The 22,528-nt window shown below is 31.0% G+C and overlaps 1 protein-coding gene across 2 annotated transcripts in view; it reads left to right on the top strand.

Annotated features, from left to right (window-relative positions):
- LOC145306535 (homeobox protein cut-like) overlaps window positions 1-22,528 on the top strand; it is a 97,886-nt gene that overhangs the window by 13,315 nt on the left and 62,043 nt on the right. For both annotated transcript variants that reach the window (XM_080148705.1, XM_080148704.1), the window contains exons 2-3: window positions 1,263-1,340; window positions 2,344-2,414. In XM_080148705.1, coding sequence (XP_080004831.1) covers window positions 1,271-1,340; window positions 2,344-2,414 — 141 coding nt within the window. In that variant the 5' untranslated portion in view covers window positions 1,263-1,270. The remainder of the gene's footprint in view (window positions 1-1,262; window positions 1,341-2,343; window positions 2,415-22,528) is intronic.

Below are 22,528 nucleotides of genomic sequence, written 5' to 3'. Positions count from 1 at the left end.
AGCGGCCAGGCCGCTCCTTAGCCGCTTTTTAGCGGCCAGCCGCTAAATTTTAAAACAGCTGTAGAGCGGCCAATTTTGCAGCTAGGATGACCAAATTTTAGGACGAACTTTTTTTTCCATAACAAAAAAATTACTTTTTCTGATCATCGCCGAAAAACGGCAAATAACGGAAACCGCCATTTTCGGCGGTTACGGCGGTAAAACGGCGGTTGGCGGCGCGAATTAATATTTTTATCTGTTTATTGATGCTCAAGAATTTACCAAAAAAAATTATAGGTCTCTAGCTGTAATAGAAGCCACGATATTCATGATATATGTCTGTGGTAAAAGCCGGACAAAAATCGGTCATAAAGTCGGTCAGGGTGCGGTCAAACGGTCATAACACCACTTTTCTCATAAGGTCATTGATATCTCAGTATTCACCAAAAAAATTTTAAGTTTCTACCTTATACAAAAAAGTCATAATGCAGAAATTAAGATTTATTTAGAATTTTTTTTAAATTTTGGTGCTACCCAACCGACTTTGACCGGACACCACGACCGACACAGACCAGATATCCTAATAAAATCAACTCTTGCCGACGCATAATTACTAAACTTAAAAAGTCATGAAGTAACAGCTCTCCATCTTATCTACGAAAAAAATGACATTGAAAAAACTAGAGGGGGGGGTCAATATGACCCCCCCCCCCGATCTGTAAGGGTTAAGTGGTAGAGGATTACATGAAAAAATTCTCAATAATTGATAAATAAACAAAAACAAGGATGACATCTATAACAGCGAAGTTTAACAACTTATAAGAACAAACTAACATTGTTTAATGTAGAGTGGCTACACTTGTGCTAAATTTTATCAATATTTAAGAAAATAATACATTATCTAAATGGATTAAAAAGATATATTTTATTTGAAAATATTGGTAATACTTGTTAAATTTATTAATTAAAATTTAAAATAAAACTTATTGGAAACTTTTAAAAGAGTAAAATGTAATTTAATATTGATTTTACTTCATTAATCCAGCAATTTTATCTTTTAAAGCATATTAATCATATTAAAATAGAGAAACAAATTTTACTTAAATTAAAGGTGGAAAAGTTTGAACACTGCTAGTTTATAATCAATCAATATTCAATAAAAGTATCCAAAGTTTTTAAGCCAACGAATTTAAGATTGGTTCTTGAAATTTACAGTCCAATGTCCCCTCCCTTCATGTTTTTTGTTCTTTACAATTTACTAACGTCTGTTTGTATGTTTGCAGGTTGTCTGATGAACGCCGCCGTCGGGCCGAGCCCTTTGCTGGGACAAATTGGTGCCAAGATTGGAGCTTCTTCGTTAGGTAAGCCCTGCTGGGTTTGTGTTTAGACGTCATGCTAAAGATGTTAAAAATAATAGACAATGCTACCAAGTACTTGTGTTTGTTTGTACGGGATGGATTCAGGCTATTACACTGCCCTATTTCCATGGTTGTTAGGAGCGTAGCCGCTAGTAGCTTATACACTGGTTTAACTCTTTACCATGCACAGTTAAGATATCCAGAAAAAGGTCCTTAAAAACCTGCTAAAAATCCTCACCGCCATGGATTTTTTTTTACTTAAACACAAGGAAAATCATAAGTATATCCTAAATAGCACATCCCTTATAGCGCTACGGACCTGCTGACGGATGTACAGACAAACTAAATTATAGAGTATCATTTTCCTCTTGGAAGTACTATTCACAATATTTTATTAGTTTAAATAGTTGTATAATTTTCCAATTTTAATTAAATCTATTTTATCCTAAAAATTTTATTTTAAGTTTTACTAGCTATCAAATTAAAAAAAATATAATGATACAAAAAGATCATTAAATACAATTTTTATGTTATTTTATTTATTTTGATTTGAAAGGTGACGTCCATTTCAGGGATCCTAAGGGATAAGACTTTAGACTATAAATATAGTATACCTTTCTGTAGATTAAAACAATTGGTTGAACAGTTTGTACACTTCTCTTTTTAACTTACCATTTAAAATTCTCAAAGTTTTAAAGAAAACTTTAGGCAATGTAATTGTAAATTAAAGACCAATGTCTACTCCCTTCCTCCCTGGTCTGTTTTCTCTTGGGGGGGTGGGACACCCCCAACCCCCCAAAAAATGAAATTTCTCCCACCCCCCATCAAACAAACAAACAAAAATTGGGGGGAGAGTATGGTTCGGAGCACCAGATTTTTTTTTATTTTTTATATTTTTTTGGTTAGGGGCAAAGACGCTAGTATATGCTAAAGTACTAATATGTAGAAGCGTTTGCATATCATTTTATAATCGTAGCAACTCTATACTTAAATGTTTTTATTTCAGCCGAGATAGTTGAGAAAGTTAGTACGTCCCAGTCCATCAATTTTTCCGCCCTCCAGCATGTTTTTGCTAAGGTAAGCCTCGGCGATGTATGGAACGCGTCCATTTAATAGAATTTATGCTTTATAATTTAGACTTAAGTAATCCAGTAATAGTGTAATATAGTACCTCGCTTATAATATAGTATTCTAAAAAGGTGGATCTTCAATGCACCATACTAAAGACTTTATAATGTATTTTTTTTATAATTTTAACTAAGTAATCATGTATTAGTGTAATGTGGTTCCTAGCTTTGCTATGTCCGGCGCATAACATTAAAATTTAAGTTCGAGAAATGCCATATACAGACACAAATTTATATCAAAATTAGATCACCAAAGCAATGATTGCACAATTAAAAGTTCAGTTGTCTTCTGGCTGTTTACATTTTTAACTATGGCATGGCTTTTATACAATTTACAATATGGGACAAGCCAAGATCTTCTTCCCCCCCCCCCCTTCAATAATTTTGAAAACCTTGCCCCTCCCCCTCCCCCTAGATGATTATTACCACAATCGACAAATGCCATATACGCACAGGAATAAATGAATATGTAATCCTATTGTAAAAAGGTAGACATATCTTGCTAACCACTGAACCGATTGAGTTATTCTTTTTAATTTGTGATTACAATAGATTATATTTTAAAAAAAACTACAAAGTAAAAGTGTTAATATTTATAATTAAAATGACCAGTTTCTAAAGCCCTGACTTGTATGTCAATTGGTGACTTAAAGCAATAAAAGCCTTGATACAAATTGGTTTCGTACGTGCTAGACGAGAAAATAACAAGGATGACAACATCCCTAAAAGCGAAGCTCTGAAACGGTAGAATAAACGAATATATATTTTTGTAGAGTTGTAGAATTTAATACGCAAAATTGTATATAAATTTGTTGCAATATTGCTTACATACAGGATATACATACTTACATTTTGGGACTTTTTTTTTATAAAGATGCTTCGCTTATTATATTGTATCTTCGCTTTTAACATGTTCAAAAATAGATAGAATGATATAAACAATTATAGCCATCAGGAATAAGTTTAAAATTAGGAAAAGTAAAATTAGATTAGAAATGTATAAAAGCTGTAATAAATCTGTATAACTGACTGACAAACCGTACAAAAAGTACAGTATCTTCGCTACTAGTAAAAAGGATGGGGGAGGGAGAGTTTTTTATTGCTCCACAATAAATTGATTTGGGATATTAACATGTTTTTTTTTGGTTGGCTTCCTAATTTTTTTTGTAGCATAGCTACTATTTAATTAATTGAAATCATGCGCAAAAAAGAAAATTTCGCTATTGATTATTCAATTCATACATATTTTGAAATGTTTTAAAGAAAGGAAAGTAGTTTTTTTTCTATTGAGTTTTTATTTAATAATTTTGCTTACATGGCAAATATTAAAAAAAACCGAATTGTATTTAATTTACATGTTTAATAATAATAAGCATACAGAATCGCATTTTATACTCCAAGCCTATTTTAATGACCTAAAATGAACTTTTGTTAAAAATAGATATTTAATATTAATGCATCTGCAGTCTAAAAAGCCATACGTGAAATATGTTTTATATCTCAGAGAGAGGGGATATTGAACTGTAAATTAAATTGGTACCCAAAGTTTTATAACCATGATCCATCATTCATTGGTTAAAATCTTGATTGGTTAGTACAAACCCTCAGTATACAAACTTTTAGACCAACAATTGCAATGTACAGAGGGAAAATTATGATTATTATCATTGGGAGTGTACATCAACTTATCGTCCATTGTCTTATCCCTTAAGATCCCTGATTACAAAGGCATTTTTTCCAACAATTCCACGTGCTTATAAAAATTCAATAATAATGGTTTTCCAGTTTTTTTCTCCTATTCAAATAAAATTGATTTTCGTGTAGTTTTATTGAAAAACATTACATTATTAATGAACAATTAAGTTAAATAATAATTTTATATACACAAAAAAGATGTACGATGTCTGTTTATGCATCTGTCTGTACTAAAAGATCTCGAAAACTATTGTAGCAAAAAGTATTTAGAAATTTGTTAGTAAAAAAGGTGATTTAAATCAAGGTAAGGGGCGGACTGACATACAGAAATACTACAGTTATAGAGTAGCTACGCTTAAAAAAATGACCGATAATTTTCCTAATCATTTTTATCCTTCTAATGCAATCACGTTCAAATACACACACACACTCACACACAGACAGACACACACACACACAAAGCTAGCGGCGTGAAAAGTGTAGTTTCACGCCTAAATAGGCATACAAACCTTTTTTATATCAATAATTTTACTTTTGATCTTCATGTGTTTTTTTTTATGTTTGTATCTTAATAGAAAAAGTGGTGGGGCGCTTGTATGTATGTATGTCGGTCTGTCTATGAGGATTTCAAAAATCATCTGGACAAATTGGTCTATAATGTTTTTTTTATATCGCATATGGACCACAAACCCTAAAATCTATTTTTAACGCTTAAGTTAGGTTAGTTTAAGTAAAGTTGAAAGAGCCTTGAATGCATGGCTTAGGAATGGGGCTTGCAATGGTTCAAAAATAGGTTTAAGTGAAAGTACATACCAAATAAAAAGAAAAGTTGAATAAAGTTGAACAATTTTATTATTTTCAATTTATTATTATTATTTACAAGTGTAATAAATAAAATCCAAATTTTAATGTGAAAGGATTAACGGTAATCTATTAAAACATTATAATTATGTTATATAAAGCTAATAAACACATACTCTAATTCGTTGGCTTACATAATTGATTGGATTATACAAAGCAGTAGTGTCCTAACTTTGTCATCAAAAAAAAAAAAATCTACAAAGGGGAAAGTTTGTTTATCATGATTGGGGACATACATGAATTTTTGTCAATTGTCTTATTCCTAGAGATCCATGCATGTTAACTTGTACATTTTTAAATAAAATTTTCATGAAACTTCTTATTCTCTCTCCTCCTCTCTCTTTCTCCCTCTCTCTTTCTCCCTCTCTCTTTCTTTCATTCTTTTTCTCCTTGATTGAGTAAATCATTGATTTCATGAACGTGCATAAATTTTTATTGAATTTTTTTTCTCTCCGGGCAAATAGGTAATTTCCCTCAAACTGAATGTGAATCACAAAAACCTAGCTTTGAGAAACACAAAAAAGGGTTTCAAATGCTTCTTTTAAGTTAAGGTATAATAGGTTTAGTAACCAGTCTTCAGGGTTAATGCACACCTTTTGTTAAAGGGGGGGGGGGGGGATTGTGTTTATGGTCCAATATGCAATACGAGGGAATTACCAACAAATATTTTACAATTGATAATTGTACGTCAATTTATTTCAAACAGAGATAGATATACAGATGAAAAAATGTTCCCATATTGAATTAAAGTAGTCATAATTTTAAAGACATTCTTATGACATTGTTATTACACAACTATTGTCATTTTTTACTGGTGCCAAAGTTGTTGAAAAAAATTATTCTTCAGATACCATATACCTACCACAGCCTTTCAATAAAACGTCAATTCTTTCAAAAATTTTCGCGTTGCAAATTATTTTTTTTTCACATTAAATATTATTGGCGAGTTTTGAATCTAGCTAAAATATTTACACAGCAAACGTGAGCTTTTAAAAACCCCATAAAATTTAGATAACTATTATAAAAAAATCAAACAGAAAATGTTGTGAAAAAAGTTAAAAATCTAATTCTAAATGTCCGTATGGACTTTCTGGTAACGATTACCGAATTGCTTCGTTTTCATAAACGTACCTGATACATTAATCATCATGTAAAGTTTGAAATCTGTAAGACAATTTTAACATGCCTAAATTAACAATAACAGCTAACCGTTAAGTACTGAGAGACGGACGGATGCATGGACATTATCTAATGATAAAAAAGCTGCAAAATTTTTAAGCTGAAACATGTAAACATAAAAAAACAATTATGCCTTGTATTTTATACTTGAATATATGATTATCAACGAAACATCATGCCTTATTGGCCAATTTCCAATGTTATTAGCGTAGCTACTCTATAGTTGGGATCGGTACGACGTCTCCATATTACTGTACGGCGCTTCCTCAGAGTAAGTCTAGCTACTTGTCTTAATCTTTCATGTTTATGGACAAATTATGAAAGTATTAAATAATGATAATCTATCTAAATAATTTTTTTTTCAACACCTGCAAAAAATCTCAATTCAATTATTCTATTGAAAAAACGATTGCACATTTGTTGTAAATTTTACTGTATATATAATTACTTTTAAGTCCTTGTTTTTCTATAATTCTATAATTGCATTGAAGTTGTTTTCCTTTGATAGCTAGAGAATAAAAATAATAATATAGTATACAAATGAATTAGTGATATTTCAGAAGTAGCTTTATATAAAAATTTTTATGAAAAAAGCAAAACGAAGTAAAAAATATCAAGTGTACTTAAGGCTTGTAAGTTTATAAAATTGATGCTAAATTTTGAGCCCCGGGCCAAACTTTTAGAACCAGTAATTAATCAGAACCAGCTTCATACAGCCATATTTTAGGGTGTACAAAAATGTTTTAATTTTCAAATAGTAAAAAGTTTTTTTTCAACCCCAATCTCTCTTTTAATAATAGCATAAAACCTGCAAAGCTCATATGCAAAGATTCCCTTAATATTTTGCACAACAAACTAATTAAATTAGTGTAAAAAAATTGCCTACAAAATTTTTTAACCACCATTCTGACTAAAAATAATTGCAATTTTGATGCTTAAAAAGGCCGTCGGGAGAAAATTGTTAAGATAAAATCTGCCTATTATTACCTATCAGTCTTACAGCCGGCTAGATTTTTTATGAAAAAAAATTAATTGATCATATTTTAAGCGTTGAAATCACTAAAAATCAACCTCTTTTCTAACTGCTGAGTTAGAAAATTTGCCTTAAAAGAACAGTAATTTCCCTATTTTTATTTATCAGTCAGTACAGACATCTCTGTGAGTTTTTACGGGACAAAGCAGAATGCTCTTATTAAAAAACAATGTAACTTATACGTTTAACATACAACCGTAAAAACTTTAATTAAGGAATAGATGCGCTACTTAAAAAAAGTTAATCAAGGAGAAAATTAAAATCAAAATTCATATGTCATGTGGAAATTGCAAAAAACAAACAAGAAAGATTTCGTCCATTACACATGCATATTTATCAAAAATAAATAAAAAATCAGGTATAGGGACTTTTAATCACAAAGAAAATAGTACAACATAAGACAGTATGTTTAATTGATTATTCGGGTTGGGTTCGGTTCAGTATGATAATGCCATGTGGGCTTTTAGCTTCTCGCTCGAACTAAACTATGTTAAGAAATAAATGTGCGCCCCCAATTATGATAGATATAGTTACCCCTTTTTTAGTTTAAACTTATAATTGAAAATGTTTACACAACTTATTTGCACAACCGTAACAAGTTTTGATAGAAGTCTCCAAAGTTATTGACGAATGGGAGAAAGATTTTACAGTTCGAAATATATTTCTTTTTTATCTTTTCTACTATTTGATTATTAGAATATTTATTCCAAATTGTCGTAGCAAAAGTTTTATCATTCATAATAACAAATAAATTTATAAAATCGATCAACAAAGTTTTATAATAACATTTTCTTATTCGTTTGCTAAACATCTTTGGCGACTTTTATTAAATTTTGATTTGTTGGTTTATTAAGTGCCCAAACGTTTCAACCACTAATTGTAAAACTTAGTTGTTATACTTGTGTGGAAGTGAAAAAACACCAAAATTTTGATCTATTATATTTCGCTATGTAAACTATTTAGTTATCAATAATTGCAAAAAATTGCGCCAATTGCACACAGTAGCGATTTTTATTGCCATTTTTTAGTATAATCACAGCTGAAATTCAGGCTTATCTGCTTTAAAATATGCTGTTATTGTGATTATTCAAATGGCCTAAGAAACCAACATTTGTAAATGCATTAATATTCATGGGACAGGTTTCAAAATAATAGAGATATTAAAAAACAAGATTATTCAAAAATCAATTTTCTAAAAAGTCATAATAATAAGTTATTATCAAAACCAGGGCTTTCAATTGTAATTAACAAAATCACCCTTTCTGTATGTTGAAATTACTAGTGAAAAAGAGGAAAACTGATAGTTTATACAACCCAACTATTTGTTAATAGAAGTCCCCAAGGTTTTTAAGTAAACAAATGAGAAATTTTGTACCAGTATCTTCTTCTTTCAGTATTTCTCTAATATTAAAATGAAAGTTACAATCTCCATTAGAACTAATGTTTTTATATTGATATAATTAACTAATTCATCATTGTTAAAAATTTTTAATAACCAAACTTTGAATTGGTAATTTTTTGTTTGTTTTTTAAAGTTTATTTTGCATTATTAATACTATATTTCTTTTTAAATATTAAAAGAGGGAAACTGGATTATTGAATACATTCAATCAGGCAGTAGTTAGGGAGAAGACATTGTTTGTTAAACTAGTACCCAAAATTTTATCATGACGTTTTCATTGGCATAACACATTTGGGGACTTTTATTGAATTTCAATTTGATGGTTCATTAGGTCGAATGTCTAAACGATTTAACTATTAATTGTAAGTTAAAGAAAATGCAATCTTTTTAATCATCAATGGGGATGTACGTTAATTTTAGATCCCAGATACCTATAATTAAACATTTAAAAATTCATATGTAGCTTCATATAAACCATTATTAAAAAGAACTTCTTAAAGAAACCTTTAAATGCATTCTTATTTTTTTCTTCTAGAAATTATACATTATTTACAAATCTCTTATCAACAGTTATTAAATAGAACAACAACCATAAAGATTCCTTTAAAACCATTCATCTTAGTTGAGAAAAATGGGTGAAAAATTAATTATCTTTCATTGACCTCTCCATGTATCCCTGTTGTGTGTATATGATAAAATAAAACTGTGTTTGCCATTTCTTTAATTGCTTCTGCCAATGGCAATAAAATTATTGGCAATGTCCCTCGGTTTGATTATGGACCATCCAACCCCCCCCCCCCCTTCTATTTTAAGTTATGTAGGGTTAAGCAAGAATCGGGAGAGTCCCGAATGGCTTAACCTTATGAATAGTATCAATGATGTGGAGGGAGGGGGGGAGGGGTGAATAGTCCATATTTCAATAAAAGGGATAATACCAAATTATTGCTTCCAGCAGATAGATAGAGGGGTTATTGCAAGGGGGGAGGGGGGATAAGGCAAATAAATGCATATGTGCATGTGTGTGTGTGTGTGTGTATGTGTGTGTGCATAAAAAGTCATCAATTTTGATTGTAAAATAATAGTTCAATTCCAAATTTCTCCGCCCCCCCTCCTCACATACCCCCCCCTCTTTGTTTAAATAAAAAAATCTGTCCATTTGCACTAATGGGTGTTTATACAGTTATGTAGAAAATTAAATATGCAATATTTTATTTTATTATATAAAGTAGTAAGGTTCATCTCTAAAGGCAGGGTTTCGGATCCGGATCTGGATCCGGATCCGCAAGGATCCGCATATTTTTGAGTCCAAGGATCCGGATCCGGATCCGCAAAAAAATGCGGATCCGGATCCTTAGACTCCAAAAAATGCGGAAAAAATGGAAAAATCTACCTAAATTTATATAAAATCTCAGACATTCTCTTGATGAGAGCCAATCTTTAAGGTTTAGGTTCAGACTTGAAAATTAAAAGTATTTTTGACTTCGAATTAAAGAATAAAATTTTTTTGAAAAATTTGGTGATTTTATTTTTATTGTCAAAGATCCGGATCCGGATCCGCACTGACCAAATTTTGAGGATCCGGATCCGGATCCGCATAAAATCAATGCGGATCCGAAAGGTAAAGATTTCCATACCTATTGAACCGATTCATTTTGACCCATTTTGACATTGGATTCAGGATAGTTTTAGGCTATTTTATTAAAGAATTTAACTCTTGGAAAAGTTTTAGACTATAATCGCCTTTTATACATAGCCTCTAGATGCCAAGGGTGCAAACACCAGTAGATTAAACAAAAAAAAACTATAAAGAATGTTTATAATAAATGCTTTTATCATAAACTCTCCCCTAAAAAGAAGGCTAAAACCTGCTAGTGACTAATACGAACCATAAGCATAAGGGGTTACTTGAACCATAAATACAGCCAGCAAACTCAAACAAAATATTTTTTTTTTTGCAATATATGATGGACACTTTATTAATGAATACACATATAATTTAACTTTCAAAATATCCCTCCCCCTGGTTTAACCCCCCTATATATCTATCTATCTATCTATACACCCCCTAATCCCATAGCAATAATTTATTTGGATCTCATCCATGCAGGGATCCAGGGATAGGTAATTCCAAAGATTGTAAAATTTAAAAAGTATTTTTTAGTAGTCGCTGTTTTTGGGAAAATACATGGAAATGGGCTGTTTATTACACTTGTACTTAAAGTTTTATAACAACGTTTTCTTATTAGTTGGCTTAACAACTTCGGGAACTTTTACTGTTTGTTACTGATTGGTTGTTTCTTTGAGTTAGGTGTCCAAATGTTTTAACCACTAATTGTTATCCACAAAAAGGGTAATTTGTGTATCATCATTGATGATGTACATCAATTTATCAGCCATTGTCTTGTCCCTTTAGATTCTTGGGTAAAATAATATTAGAAACGCACATAGATACCTAAAAATGCATTAATTTGTTACTACCCATCCCTACCTCCCTGACCCACCATACAATAATTATGAAAAATGTCTTGGAATGGATATTAACCGCAGAATTAAAACCATTCTCTCCTAGCTTAGTCTTAATTACTTTATGCCATTAAAGAATTTGCAGAAATTGACATTTGGATACACAGTAGTAATCACAACATATGCATAATTAGAAAATTAAATATCAACTAGTGGTTACGCCTCTAGCATCTAAGGGCTCTGTATTTAAAGGGGGCTAAAAAATAGCTTAAAACAATCTCGAGACATCTGAAATAAAATAGTCTAAAACCATCAAAGGACCTAAAACAGAGCACCCTATCAGCTTAGTAATTGAGATCTTAAACTTCAAATAAAAAACTTACTACTTTGTATAATTAAGGTAGAGTCAGGAATATTATTCCTTTCAATCAAAATCAAACCAGTTATAACCTTTGAAAAAAAAGTATTTTTTAAGGTCAATAAATTGATGTACATTCTCAAAGATAAACAAAATTACCACTTCTGTAGAAAAGTTACAACCCTCCAATCAGCATTTAAGAAAAGTACCCAAAGTTTTTTGAGCAAACGAATGATAAAACTTTGGGTTCCTGTAAAATTTAAAAAGCTACTGTCCTCTCATCCAAGCTGGACTAATGACTTTAAAAGTATCAACTAACAATAATTCAAAACTACAAAAGATAAAAAAAAAACACACAAACGCCCCACATACACACACACACACACAAACACAATGATTCACACATTTGAAGACACACACAAAACACAAAAAGGACAAAACACAACAATTTTTCTTTCTGCTGATTTTTCAGTCATTTTTTGCCTTGTAATTTTCTAAGCTGTTACTCTCCTCACATATATTAAAGTTGGGAGGGTGATACCTTTTCCTTCCAATTCAAAAAGTGTATTTTTTTCAGGGAGGGAGGTGATATTGGACTTTAAATTATACTACTGGTACCAAAAGTTTTATATGTAATCAATCTAGCATTCAATTTATTAAAATTTTTGGGTGCCTTCAAGAATTTTTTGAACGATTCCAAATTTTTAACTAATAATATTAATCTACAAAAGTCATAATAATTTATCATCTTTGAGAATGTATATGAATCTATCGTCCATTGCCTTATACCCTAAGATCCTTGATATTTTTCATATTATTTTCATCAAACTGAAATCATAAATTGAGTTTTTTAGATCACAATTTAAAGAGAGGAAATATGATTGTTTATTAAACAAGAAATAGTTCTTTAATAATGCCCAAAAGTATCCCAGAAAAAAAGCCACACAAAAATCATAAATTTGAGCAGTATACAATAAATTGATACAGCTAAAAATTTGTATAGACTTTAAAGATCCATGAAGCAATATATTGCCATTGCGAAAGACAGGTGAGGGGGCGCTGTCGGGGGGTGGGGGGGGGAGGCTATTATTGTAAGAATGCTATACAAAAAACAGGTGAAAAGGGGGGGGGCGGGAGTTACAACAAGGGGGGTTGAATGATTGATAACCCCTGTAGCTTGTATTTCCCATGGCAAGACTAAGTGGTTATACAAAAATTATAATGGTAAACTTTAATAAACTCTTCATGAGGCTCTCATATTAGTAAAGTAGCTTAAAACCTGCCCTGAACCGAACTTAAACGATCGGTCTAGCCGTTTTTGATATCTTAGCGAGAACACACACTATCAGATTATTAATTAGCATGGGATACTTAATCAGATTTAAAGAAAAATTGACTAAAACATAGTAATATTATCAAAAATCGCTTTTTTCAAAATTTGTTGGTTTTGTATCACCATCTACCTTCCTTACAAGTCTTTTGCAAAATCATTCACTGATGAACATTGAAGGTGGGTTTCCTCGATTTTTCATGCTTTTGATTACAGTAAATTTACTGGCTGTTTTCAATTGTCATAGTAGGATTTTAGGGGCCTAAGGAACCAACTTAAACATTCTGAACTTTGAGTTAGTTAGAAGCATATTAGGGGGGTAAAATTTTACATTTTTAAATTATAAAAAGACATTGAATTTTATCATTTTAAAACTAATTTGTTTTTGATATTTAAATTCAAGCCTCTTATATGTAGAAAATGTATTATATCTTATCTATTTTTTACCCCTTTAATCAGCTAAATTGTGATTTTTAAAAATAAAATGTTTTCTTTAAAGAGCCAAAAAACCGCAGTATAGCCAAATCTGAAAGTCATTAGAGGACTAGTTCTAAAATTGTCTTACTTTATTGTTTAACAAGAAAGATTTAAGTCCATGATTTATTTGCTATTTATTGTGACAGCAGTCTACCTAATCATTGTGGAACCCTCCATAAAGTAAAACTCATCCCACAGAAGGAGTGGAAAGTGGAAGGGGGGTGGGGGCTAGTCAAGTAATTTATAAAAAGAATGAAGCGGGGGGGTTAAGGAAATCTTTTTTTCAATAGTCATAAAGGGAAAGGGGGGTTCTTAACAAGAAAGGGTCTTGTAAATATCTATCTATATAAATATATATAGATTCTATATATATTTATTTGTCTGAGAACATTTATATATTTTGTGTTTGCTTCTGGCATTGATTGATTTACACATACACACACACACACACACACATACAGCAAACTCACACACAATTTTTATTTATAATTTTATGTTGATTTAACTATTTTGCTATTCATGTATCAACCTTAAACTATGGTCATTATTCAATAATTACATAGTAGATATAGGTTTTAAGTAATAAATGTCATATTGTCGACGTTTATATAAGAACATTTTGTTTTTAATGGATAATATGTCTACTTTAATTAATTGAATGCATTAAATTAAAATAATGTCAATAAGATACAATCTATTTGATGCATTATTCATTCAGCTAGGAAAGAAATTAATATCTGTAAAAATAGCATAACTGACTGACAAACCGACAAGTTACAATTGTAGAGTAGTTTTTTTTACAAAAAAAAAAAAATTAATAAATAAAACAAGTTATTTAAATGATTAAATTTTTAGTATAACATTTTTATAATTAAATTAACACATGTTTCAATATGTTTTTTAATAAAAAAAAACATGATATCATAAATATGATAAATAATATCTCAATTTTCTTAAAAAAATAAACTTACATAAGAACGTTTTGATTTGACTGTAGCTACTAAAACAAAACAAAAAATGACCTAAAAGAGGCGTTTTTGGTCAGTCAATAAGCTAGGAAAAAAGGAAATGTGAAGTAAAACGGCAGTAAATTTCTTAGTTTATTGTTGCTGCGCCCCTTATAAACAAAATTATCCTTGTTTTACAAAATTTGCACGTGTATCTATCTATGTGTGCAGAATTACTGATTATTAAACGCTCTATTGAACAATTGTGCAAGGCTTGTGAGATACGTGTCTATAAACAGTGCATTGGGGGCAGGGGGGGGGGTTATTAATATTTGGAAGAAAGACAATTTATAGATTTTTGACAAAAGAAGAGAACTTAAAATTAGCTCAAATCATTCTGTATTTCTTTAATTTAAATGTTAAAATATTTTTACTGATATTTATAAATTTATTGAAAAGAAATAAATATATTGTTAAATAAATTTTCTCCTTTTGTCAAAATTCTAAGAAATTGATTTGTTCATAGAGCGGCGCCAATATCTGAATATTGCCGCCAATCACTTGCAACTGATCGACCAATAATAGGCCGTCGTTTTCCGATCAGTCTTACAGAGAGGGGGGAGGGGTATAACCAATCAGTGCAGGGGGACGGGGCAACTGATTGGAAATATCGGGGGCCGTGCCGCGTCATTGCTGACGTCACACACACACACAGTAGGGCACTGCTTGAATGAATGTGTAAGAAGAGAGAGTGATTGGAAAAAATCCGCCAAACTATATTGAGCGGCAGAGTATTGGGAAAAGTTGAAAGAGGGCGTGGGGAGGGAAACAAAGAAAAAATCCGGGAAGGGAAGTTACTCAAGTGATTGGAAATCAGCCGTGACGCGCCTTCTTGTTTGTTTGTGTATGTGTGTGTGTGTGTGTTTGTATGTGTGCCCCCAAGGCAGGGCAATAAGAAATCGAAGAGGTGATTGGAAAAAACAAGCCCAGCCAATCGGAACACGTTATGCGTGATTGGAAATAATTGGCGATAGGGGTTGGATAATTTTTTTTTGAAAGGGGGTTGTTTTAAAAAACAAATTATAAAGGGAGGGACTTTAAAGTTCATCTTATTTTCTATTGTTATATCCCTTTTCATGTACGGACTGATAGATATATTGAGTAGCTGCGCTTTCTACAAATAAAACAAAATATGTATTCAAATAATATATGTACACATACAAAAAACACACACTAAAATCAACCCCCTCCCTGTGTTAACCACACACACACACACACACATACATACACGCACACACACACACACACACACACACACAAACACTCACACACACACACATGATTTCCTAATGTGTGAATTTTGAGGTCATATTTACTACACAGAGGGGTCATATTATGTGTAAAAAGGATACTAAGCAACTTTGCCTTTTTTTGCAATTAAATACTATTGAAACAAATTGTATTATTTTTTGTATTTTTATTTTCTTTATTATGGTTAATTGTTACTAATAAAGAATATAAAACTTATATTTAATAAATTCTTAATTTAATATAAACCTAAGGATGGAGGGTCCTTTTCCCCTCCCAAACCCCAATCCAACCCCCATCTAACACCAATAGTCGTGAACATTTTTAAAACAACCCCTATTTGTTTGGGGGAGGGATAAATATAAAGAAAATTAAGTAAGAGTAAAAAAAATTCCGTCCCCCCCCCCCTTAAACTTATCCCCTAATATATTCTATCTATGAAAGGCAGAATGGTGTATTTTAAGGGGAAAACTTGATTTTTCTGTTTACTTATTTTATGTTACAGTTGTTTTACTTTCTCAATTGTTTATCAGAAAATATTTCCATCCATGAAAAAAAGCCTTATTTTTAAGGTAGCATGTTTTTTGCCTACTTATTTATGACTTTAACACATAATTTTTATGAATATAAAAAGGTACAACTTTATAAAAGCTAACCAGGGGCGCGTGTATTGGATTTTGTCATGGGGTTGCGCGAAGCACCATAAAAACTTGATACTCCCTCTAAAACAAAAAATTTAGTAGAGTGTACAATTAAACTGAAACACTCCCATATACATATAAAGAAATATAAGGGGGTATTGCTTCCTCCCCCCCCCCCTTAAAATTTTTTCTTATTATTTGTTTTTCTTTGAAATGTTAACTTTAAAGTCAATTTTTCAACAGATAGTTAAAATCCCCCCTCATATAAACTTTTGTGAGGGAAAATTTATACAGAGAATATTAAAACAGAGGAGTAACAAAAACGATTTAATGTTTTTGTTGTTTATAAAAGAATAAGAAATATATTAGTTTACTTATTAATAATTGTTGAATTTTTTAGATTAATACAAAAGGTCTAATTAAAGCAAATTACGACTTTTTTCACAGGGAAAAATTGTGATGGTAAAATTTGTCCCAACTAGTTTGAGCATCAATCTTTGTCACTTTGTTTTTAGACTGGAATAACAAGGAGAAAAAACATTACTGTCACCAGCGACACGGTACAATATTCTAAAATCCGGGAGGGAGGGGATATTGGAAAGTAAAATATGCTATTACCTAAACTTTTATCATTACTTGGTTGAAAAACTAAGGGTACTTTATCTAATATTGATTGGTGGGTACAAACTTTTCCATCAATAATCTTTACCTATGAAAGGGGTAATTTTGTTTATCATAACTGTGAAGTACATCAATTTGTCGCCCATCCCTGTTCAAAACTATTTTTGTCCATTCCTGTGACCTGCTTAATAAGAAATTAGAAAGAAAAAATAGCAGATAGTGTACATTCATTTCCGTTCATGTAACACATTATGAAATCATCAAAACTTCATATTATTACAACAGCACAAACCGCTCCTTTACCATTGCTTCAATATCATAATGAAACACCTCTTCGTATGTTTTTGCTAGTGTGTCTTATTGCGATTATGAAATACTATGCGAATGTTAAAATATGCGGAAGTAAATGCACACCTTGAGAGATTTTCAATAATGGATTTAGAATACGCGGATATCATGACGGGGGAAAGTTTTCGTTAGTTTAGGTTGCTACAATGGTCCTCATTTATTGGTAAGTTTGTTCATCCAGTAGGGGTGGAGGGGATGGTACAATGGGAGGTATCGTTATATTAGCCAGCAGGAAGAAGCATATCACCAGTGTAAACGAGAATCTATCCACTTATTCTTTATCCATTTAATATAATAGCAATCTTTTTAAGCAAACACGAATAACATTTGGAAAGAAGTTGTATCAACTTTTTTTTTTATAGCTAGCCGGTCCTTTTAGTAAGTAGTAGATGTAAAATTTTTCATAGAATTCAGATATGCAATCGTTTTTTTTTGTAGACCTCTTATTTTTTAAGTAATTTAAGTTTTTAAAAAAAAAAATTAAGTCGATTTTAAGGTACTAAAATGCAACAAAAAAAAGAAAGAAAATGGCCATTATGAACAAAAATAGTAAGATCTTTAATTTGACACCTTACTTTTTCAATTCTGTCAGGTAATTATTGAAAAAATCGATTTTTTTAAACCCACGAGAATAAAAACTTTGAACTCAATTTTATCATTTCACAAGTAAAAAAATATGGGTTCATATATACCTTTAGAATCAGAAAAATATTACGAATCCATTGTAAGCAAAATTGAAAAAAAAGTTTACAATATCTATAATACAAAGTAGCTTGATGTCTGTCCGTCTGTCCGTCTGACCGTCTGTCTGTCCGTCTGTCTGTCTGTCCCTTAAGATCTCGGTAACCACTGAACCGATTGGATTCTACTCTTCAGGGAATATACCTACTGGTCCTGTTGTGGTTTTAGGCTATTTTCTTGGGGGGTGGGACACCCCCAACCCCCCCAAAAATAAAAAAAATCCAACCCCCCAAAAATTTTTTTTTACATTTTTTGTAAAATCTCAGTAACTGCTGATCAAATTGGGCTCTACCCTTCTGGGAATATACCTACTGGTCCTTTGGTGGTTTTAAGCTATTTTCTTAGGGGGTGGGACACCCCAACCCCCCCAAAAATAAGAAAAATCCCCACTTCCAAAATTTTTAATTTCTTAAAATTTTTGTAAACAAAAACCAGTAATTGGGGTGGGGGAACCCCACTGCAACATGGGGCGAAGCCCCCATGAATCCACCCCCCCCCCCCGACAAAAAAAATAAAAATATTCTTTTTTTTCAATTTTAATTTTTGTGTATGCGAACAACCTAGGTTTAATTTTTACGAATTGAAATTTTTGTGTATACGGCAAACAACCTGGGTTTAATTTGTACAAATTAAAATTTTTGTGCATAAAGCGCACAACCTGGGTTTAATTTTACCACAGAGTAATTAAACAAAGAATATTTTTTTTGAATATTTCTATTAAGGAGGGTTGACTTCCCATAACTATATAGGGCGAAGCCCCTAGAGGCTAGGGGCGAAGCCGCTAGTTTTATTATAAAACAATAAATGATCCTATCTATAATACAAAGTAGAACGATGTCTGTCTGTCCGTCTGAAGCTTAACCGCTGAACCGATTGGGCTCTACTTTTCAGGGATTATACCTACTGGTCCTGAGATGGTTTTAAGTTTTTTTCTTGGGGGGTGGGACACCCCCAACCCCCCCCAAAAATGAAAAATACCCCCCCCCCCAAAAAAAAAAAAAAATTCTTTTTAAAACTAAAATTAAAATAGTGGGGTCGACTACCCCCCCCCCCCCAAAAAAAAAAAAAAAATTTAAATTTTTCTTTTAAATCTAAAATACGAAAAATTGGTTTGATTAAACTTCTTGGGGCAAAGCCCCTAGAGGCTAGGGGCGAAGCCGCTAGTAGTTTATAAACTACAATAAAAGGAATTATATGAAAATATCATATTATATTGTACAGGCAACGTTTTAACTCTTCAATTGAGTATAAAAATGGGAAGGGGGTATAGAGGGGGTAAAGAGGGGGTAAAAAAGGGAAGACGATAGTGTTGCCAGAACAAAAAATACAATTGGCCATTTTTTAATTTTTTAATTTTTTTACTTTTTTTCAATTTTGCTTACAATGGATTCGTAATATTTTTCTGATTCTAAAGGTATATATGAACCCATGTTTTTTATGTCTGTTTGAGAAAATATTTAGGTCTAAAGTTTTTATTAAACCGAGGTTAAAAAAATAGATTTTTTCAATAATTACTCAACAGAATTTTAAAAGTAAGGTGTCAAATTAAAGATCTTACTTTTTTTGTTCTTACTGGCCATTTTCTTCTTTTATTTTGTTGCGTTTTAGTACCTTAAATCCGACTTAATTATTTTTTTAAAAAACTTAAATTACTTAAAAAATAAGAGGTCTACAAAAAAACCGATTGCATATCTGAATTCTATGAAAAATTTTACATCTACTACTTACTAAAAGAACCGGCTAGCTATAAAAAAAAAAGTTGATACACCTTCTTTCTAATTTGTTTGTTTATTAAAATTTTAAATTTAGATCTTACTACGAACGACGTAAGTACCTTAAATATAGAAAAGCTTCGCTGCAAAATATTAAAAATATTATGTAGTGCTAACTAATGGCAAAAAATATGTTTTTGTTGTTCATTTAAGTTCTAAAGGAAATGATTTTTCCTTTTTACGTCTCTAAGAATTATAAATTACAATATTTTGCTCAACAAAATGTTTTGCGTCTTTTAAAAAGCGTAGCTTTTATAAAATTACGAAAATTTAGTTGTTAATTGCATCGTTTTAAAGTCAGCTTTCCGCGGTTAGTAAAAGAAAAATTATAAGATTTGTTTTGTAAAGTTGGCTATAATGAGTATTGAATAGCATTGATATCGTGATTTTAAATTTTTATTCGTGGAAAATTGTCTTTAATACGATACGATACATGATTTTTCAGTGTATGGCTCTAAACTGGTTCTAATCCAGCGGATATTAATAAGTTTTGAAGCCATAATGGAAAACCTTTTCTTTATTACAGTTAATGAAATATTTTTAACAGATTTCTTCAAAATGTGTTAAAACAATTTTGATCTATTAAAGCAAACATGCTAAACCACATAATAGGAGTATTAATATTAAGAAAAACTATCGGTTTTCTAACTTTTTATTGGTTTAGTTTTTACAAAGATTTTTCAGTATGGCTTTGAAACCGATAAATATTCGTTGGATTAGAACTGAAAAACCATGTACAACATCTTAAAACAGACAGTTTTCCACAAATATTAAATAAAAATAATAAAATCAACACAATTTGGTTTAAGTTTTCTAATTTTCATTTTAATATTTGTGGAAAGTTGTCTATAATACGTTGCAATAAATAACTATTATTGCTTATGATTAATTTAAAAAAAAGTAATTTCATTTTCTGCAAGTAAACCTTAATTTTTAACAACTAAAAACAGAAAACCAACGTTTATTTTTGGTTAAATCTTAGCAAAGAATGGAAAAAAGGGCCTGGGGGCTGTTTTTAGGCGGGCTTAATGTGTATATTTTTATATTTTTGTGTGCTTGTAAAACATTTTTCGCTAATACGGTTTGACCGTTTTTCAATTATAACACAAAATGGGGGGTGTTTATGCATTTTAGAAAGATTGGAGATAGGAAAAAGTAGTTAAATTGAACCAAAGTAAAAATAGTTTCTAGCACTAGTACTGGCTACTGGCTACCGGCTACACCCCTAGAGGCCTAAATTTTACTTTATATCATACTTTTAAAAAGATAAAAAAAATTGAGGGCGATTTTTCTTGGAGAGGGAAGATACCCTATTAAAAAATAAGATAAAATTTCAAATGACCTATAAGAAGCTTCACAGTAAATGAAAGCAAAAGCAGCCAAACGGTTAGTGAAATCTTTCTGTACAAACACACACTGAGAAACATCCTACCCTTTTACATATAAGATCCAATATATTTATTGGTGATTTATTTCGTTTATGTCTTGCTTTTAAAAAATTGGATGTTTTAAATGGCAGAAAAATGTGGGTTGATTGTAAAAAAAGATACACAAATGTAAATGGTTATATGTATGTACATCCTTTTTACATTTCTTTTTAGTTTCATTTTGTTCTGAATTTATTTAATAAATAAACAATATTTTTTAGACTTCTTAAATAGTTATAAAAGTCAACAGGGCAAAAAGATATTTTAGTTAATAGCAAATAAATATACAACTAGTTTTGACAACAGAGTTAGCTAGAAAATATCGCAACCCATACATGAACCCCCTACTTCTTTGCATTGCGTTGTGGGGGAAGAATGTAGATTGGTTTTAGCATTTAACCTGTAAATACAAATACACTCTTTTATGTTAGCCTAAAAAATATGGTTATTTTGTTAAATCTTGATTGGTTGGTAGTCGTTTCAAAAAAGTTCACCAATTTTTTGGATCTACATCAGGGTTAATTTTGTTTATTATTGGGGATGTAAATTTAAATAGATATTTAACTGTTTTATTTTTAAAAAGAACTCTCTAAATGTATAGCAAATCTATATTTCTGATATCAAACCCATTTCACTAGTAAAAAGTGGGCCATCCGCACCCCCCCCCCTCCCTCCGCGTTCCTACAACAACAAATACCACAACAACCCCCCATCCCCCGCCCCCCTGCTGAGATGAATGGGCACTAAAAAACTACTCGACTTTTTATTTTGACTGATTTGAAAAGGGTCCTTTGGTCACGAATAAATTCTTTAGGACCATTATATGTGCCTTCAAACAGACATTCAATGCTTGAGATGGAGAGATAGGTAAATGGATGGCAACAGATGCAAGGATCTTAAGGGATAAGACATTAAATACATTGATTTACATACCCAACGATGATAAACTTATCCCTTCTGTAGGTTATACTTTGTGATGGAAAAACTTTGATAAAGCTCGTTTGAACCATCCATTAAAGATTTAATGAAAGTGCCATTACAAAATATGCTTTTTCAAATAAGGAAAAGATTATTTTATCTGCTATTACCTTATCCCTGTAACCAAACTTCAAACATACAGTCAAACAAGCCAGTTTAGTTACAAGAATTCTTGTACACAAACTAAAGAACGGAACAGACATATATTGAAGTCAAGATTCGAGAAAACTTCCAATCATTAAATGTTTAAAGAAATTACATTAAAAAAACTTATCCTTATCCTCAAGACGTTTATACCAACTCATATTTAGTAGAAATTGCTTGGATAGTTTAATATTCAAACAATTGTTATATACATTTTTTGAAGAAGCCAAAATAACTAAAAGACCATTATCAAAATAACGTTATAGGAGGGAATATTAATTCTGGATATGTTATTAATTTTATGAAATAAAAGAAAACAATTAAAGACAAACTTAATTT

Source organism: Acartia tonsa, chromosome 14 (assembly GCF_053477335.1).
Source record: "Acartia tonsa isolate MP-2025a chromosome 14, ASM5347733v1, whole genome shotgun sequence".
NCBI classification, from domain to species: domain Eukaryota; kingdom Metazoa; phylum Arthropoda; class Copepoda; order Calanoida; family Acartiidae; genus Acartia; species Acartia tonsa.
The sequence above is the reverse complement of the archived record's forward strand: the minus strand, read 5'-3'. Positions and strand labels throughout refer to the sequence as shown.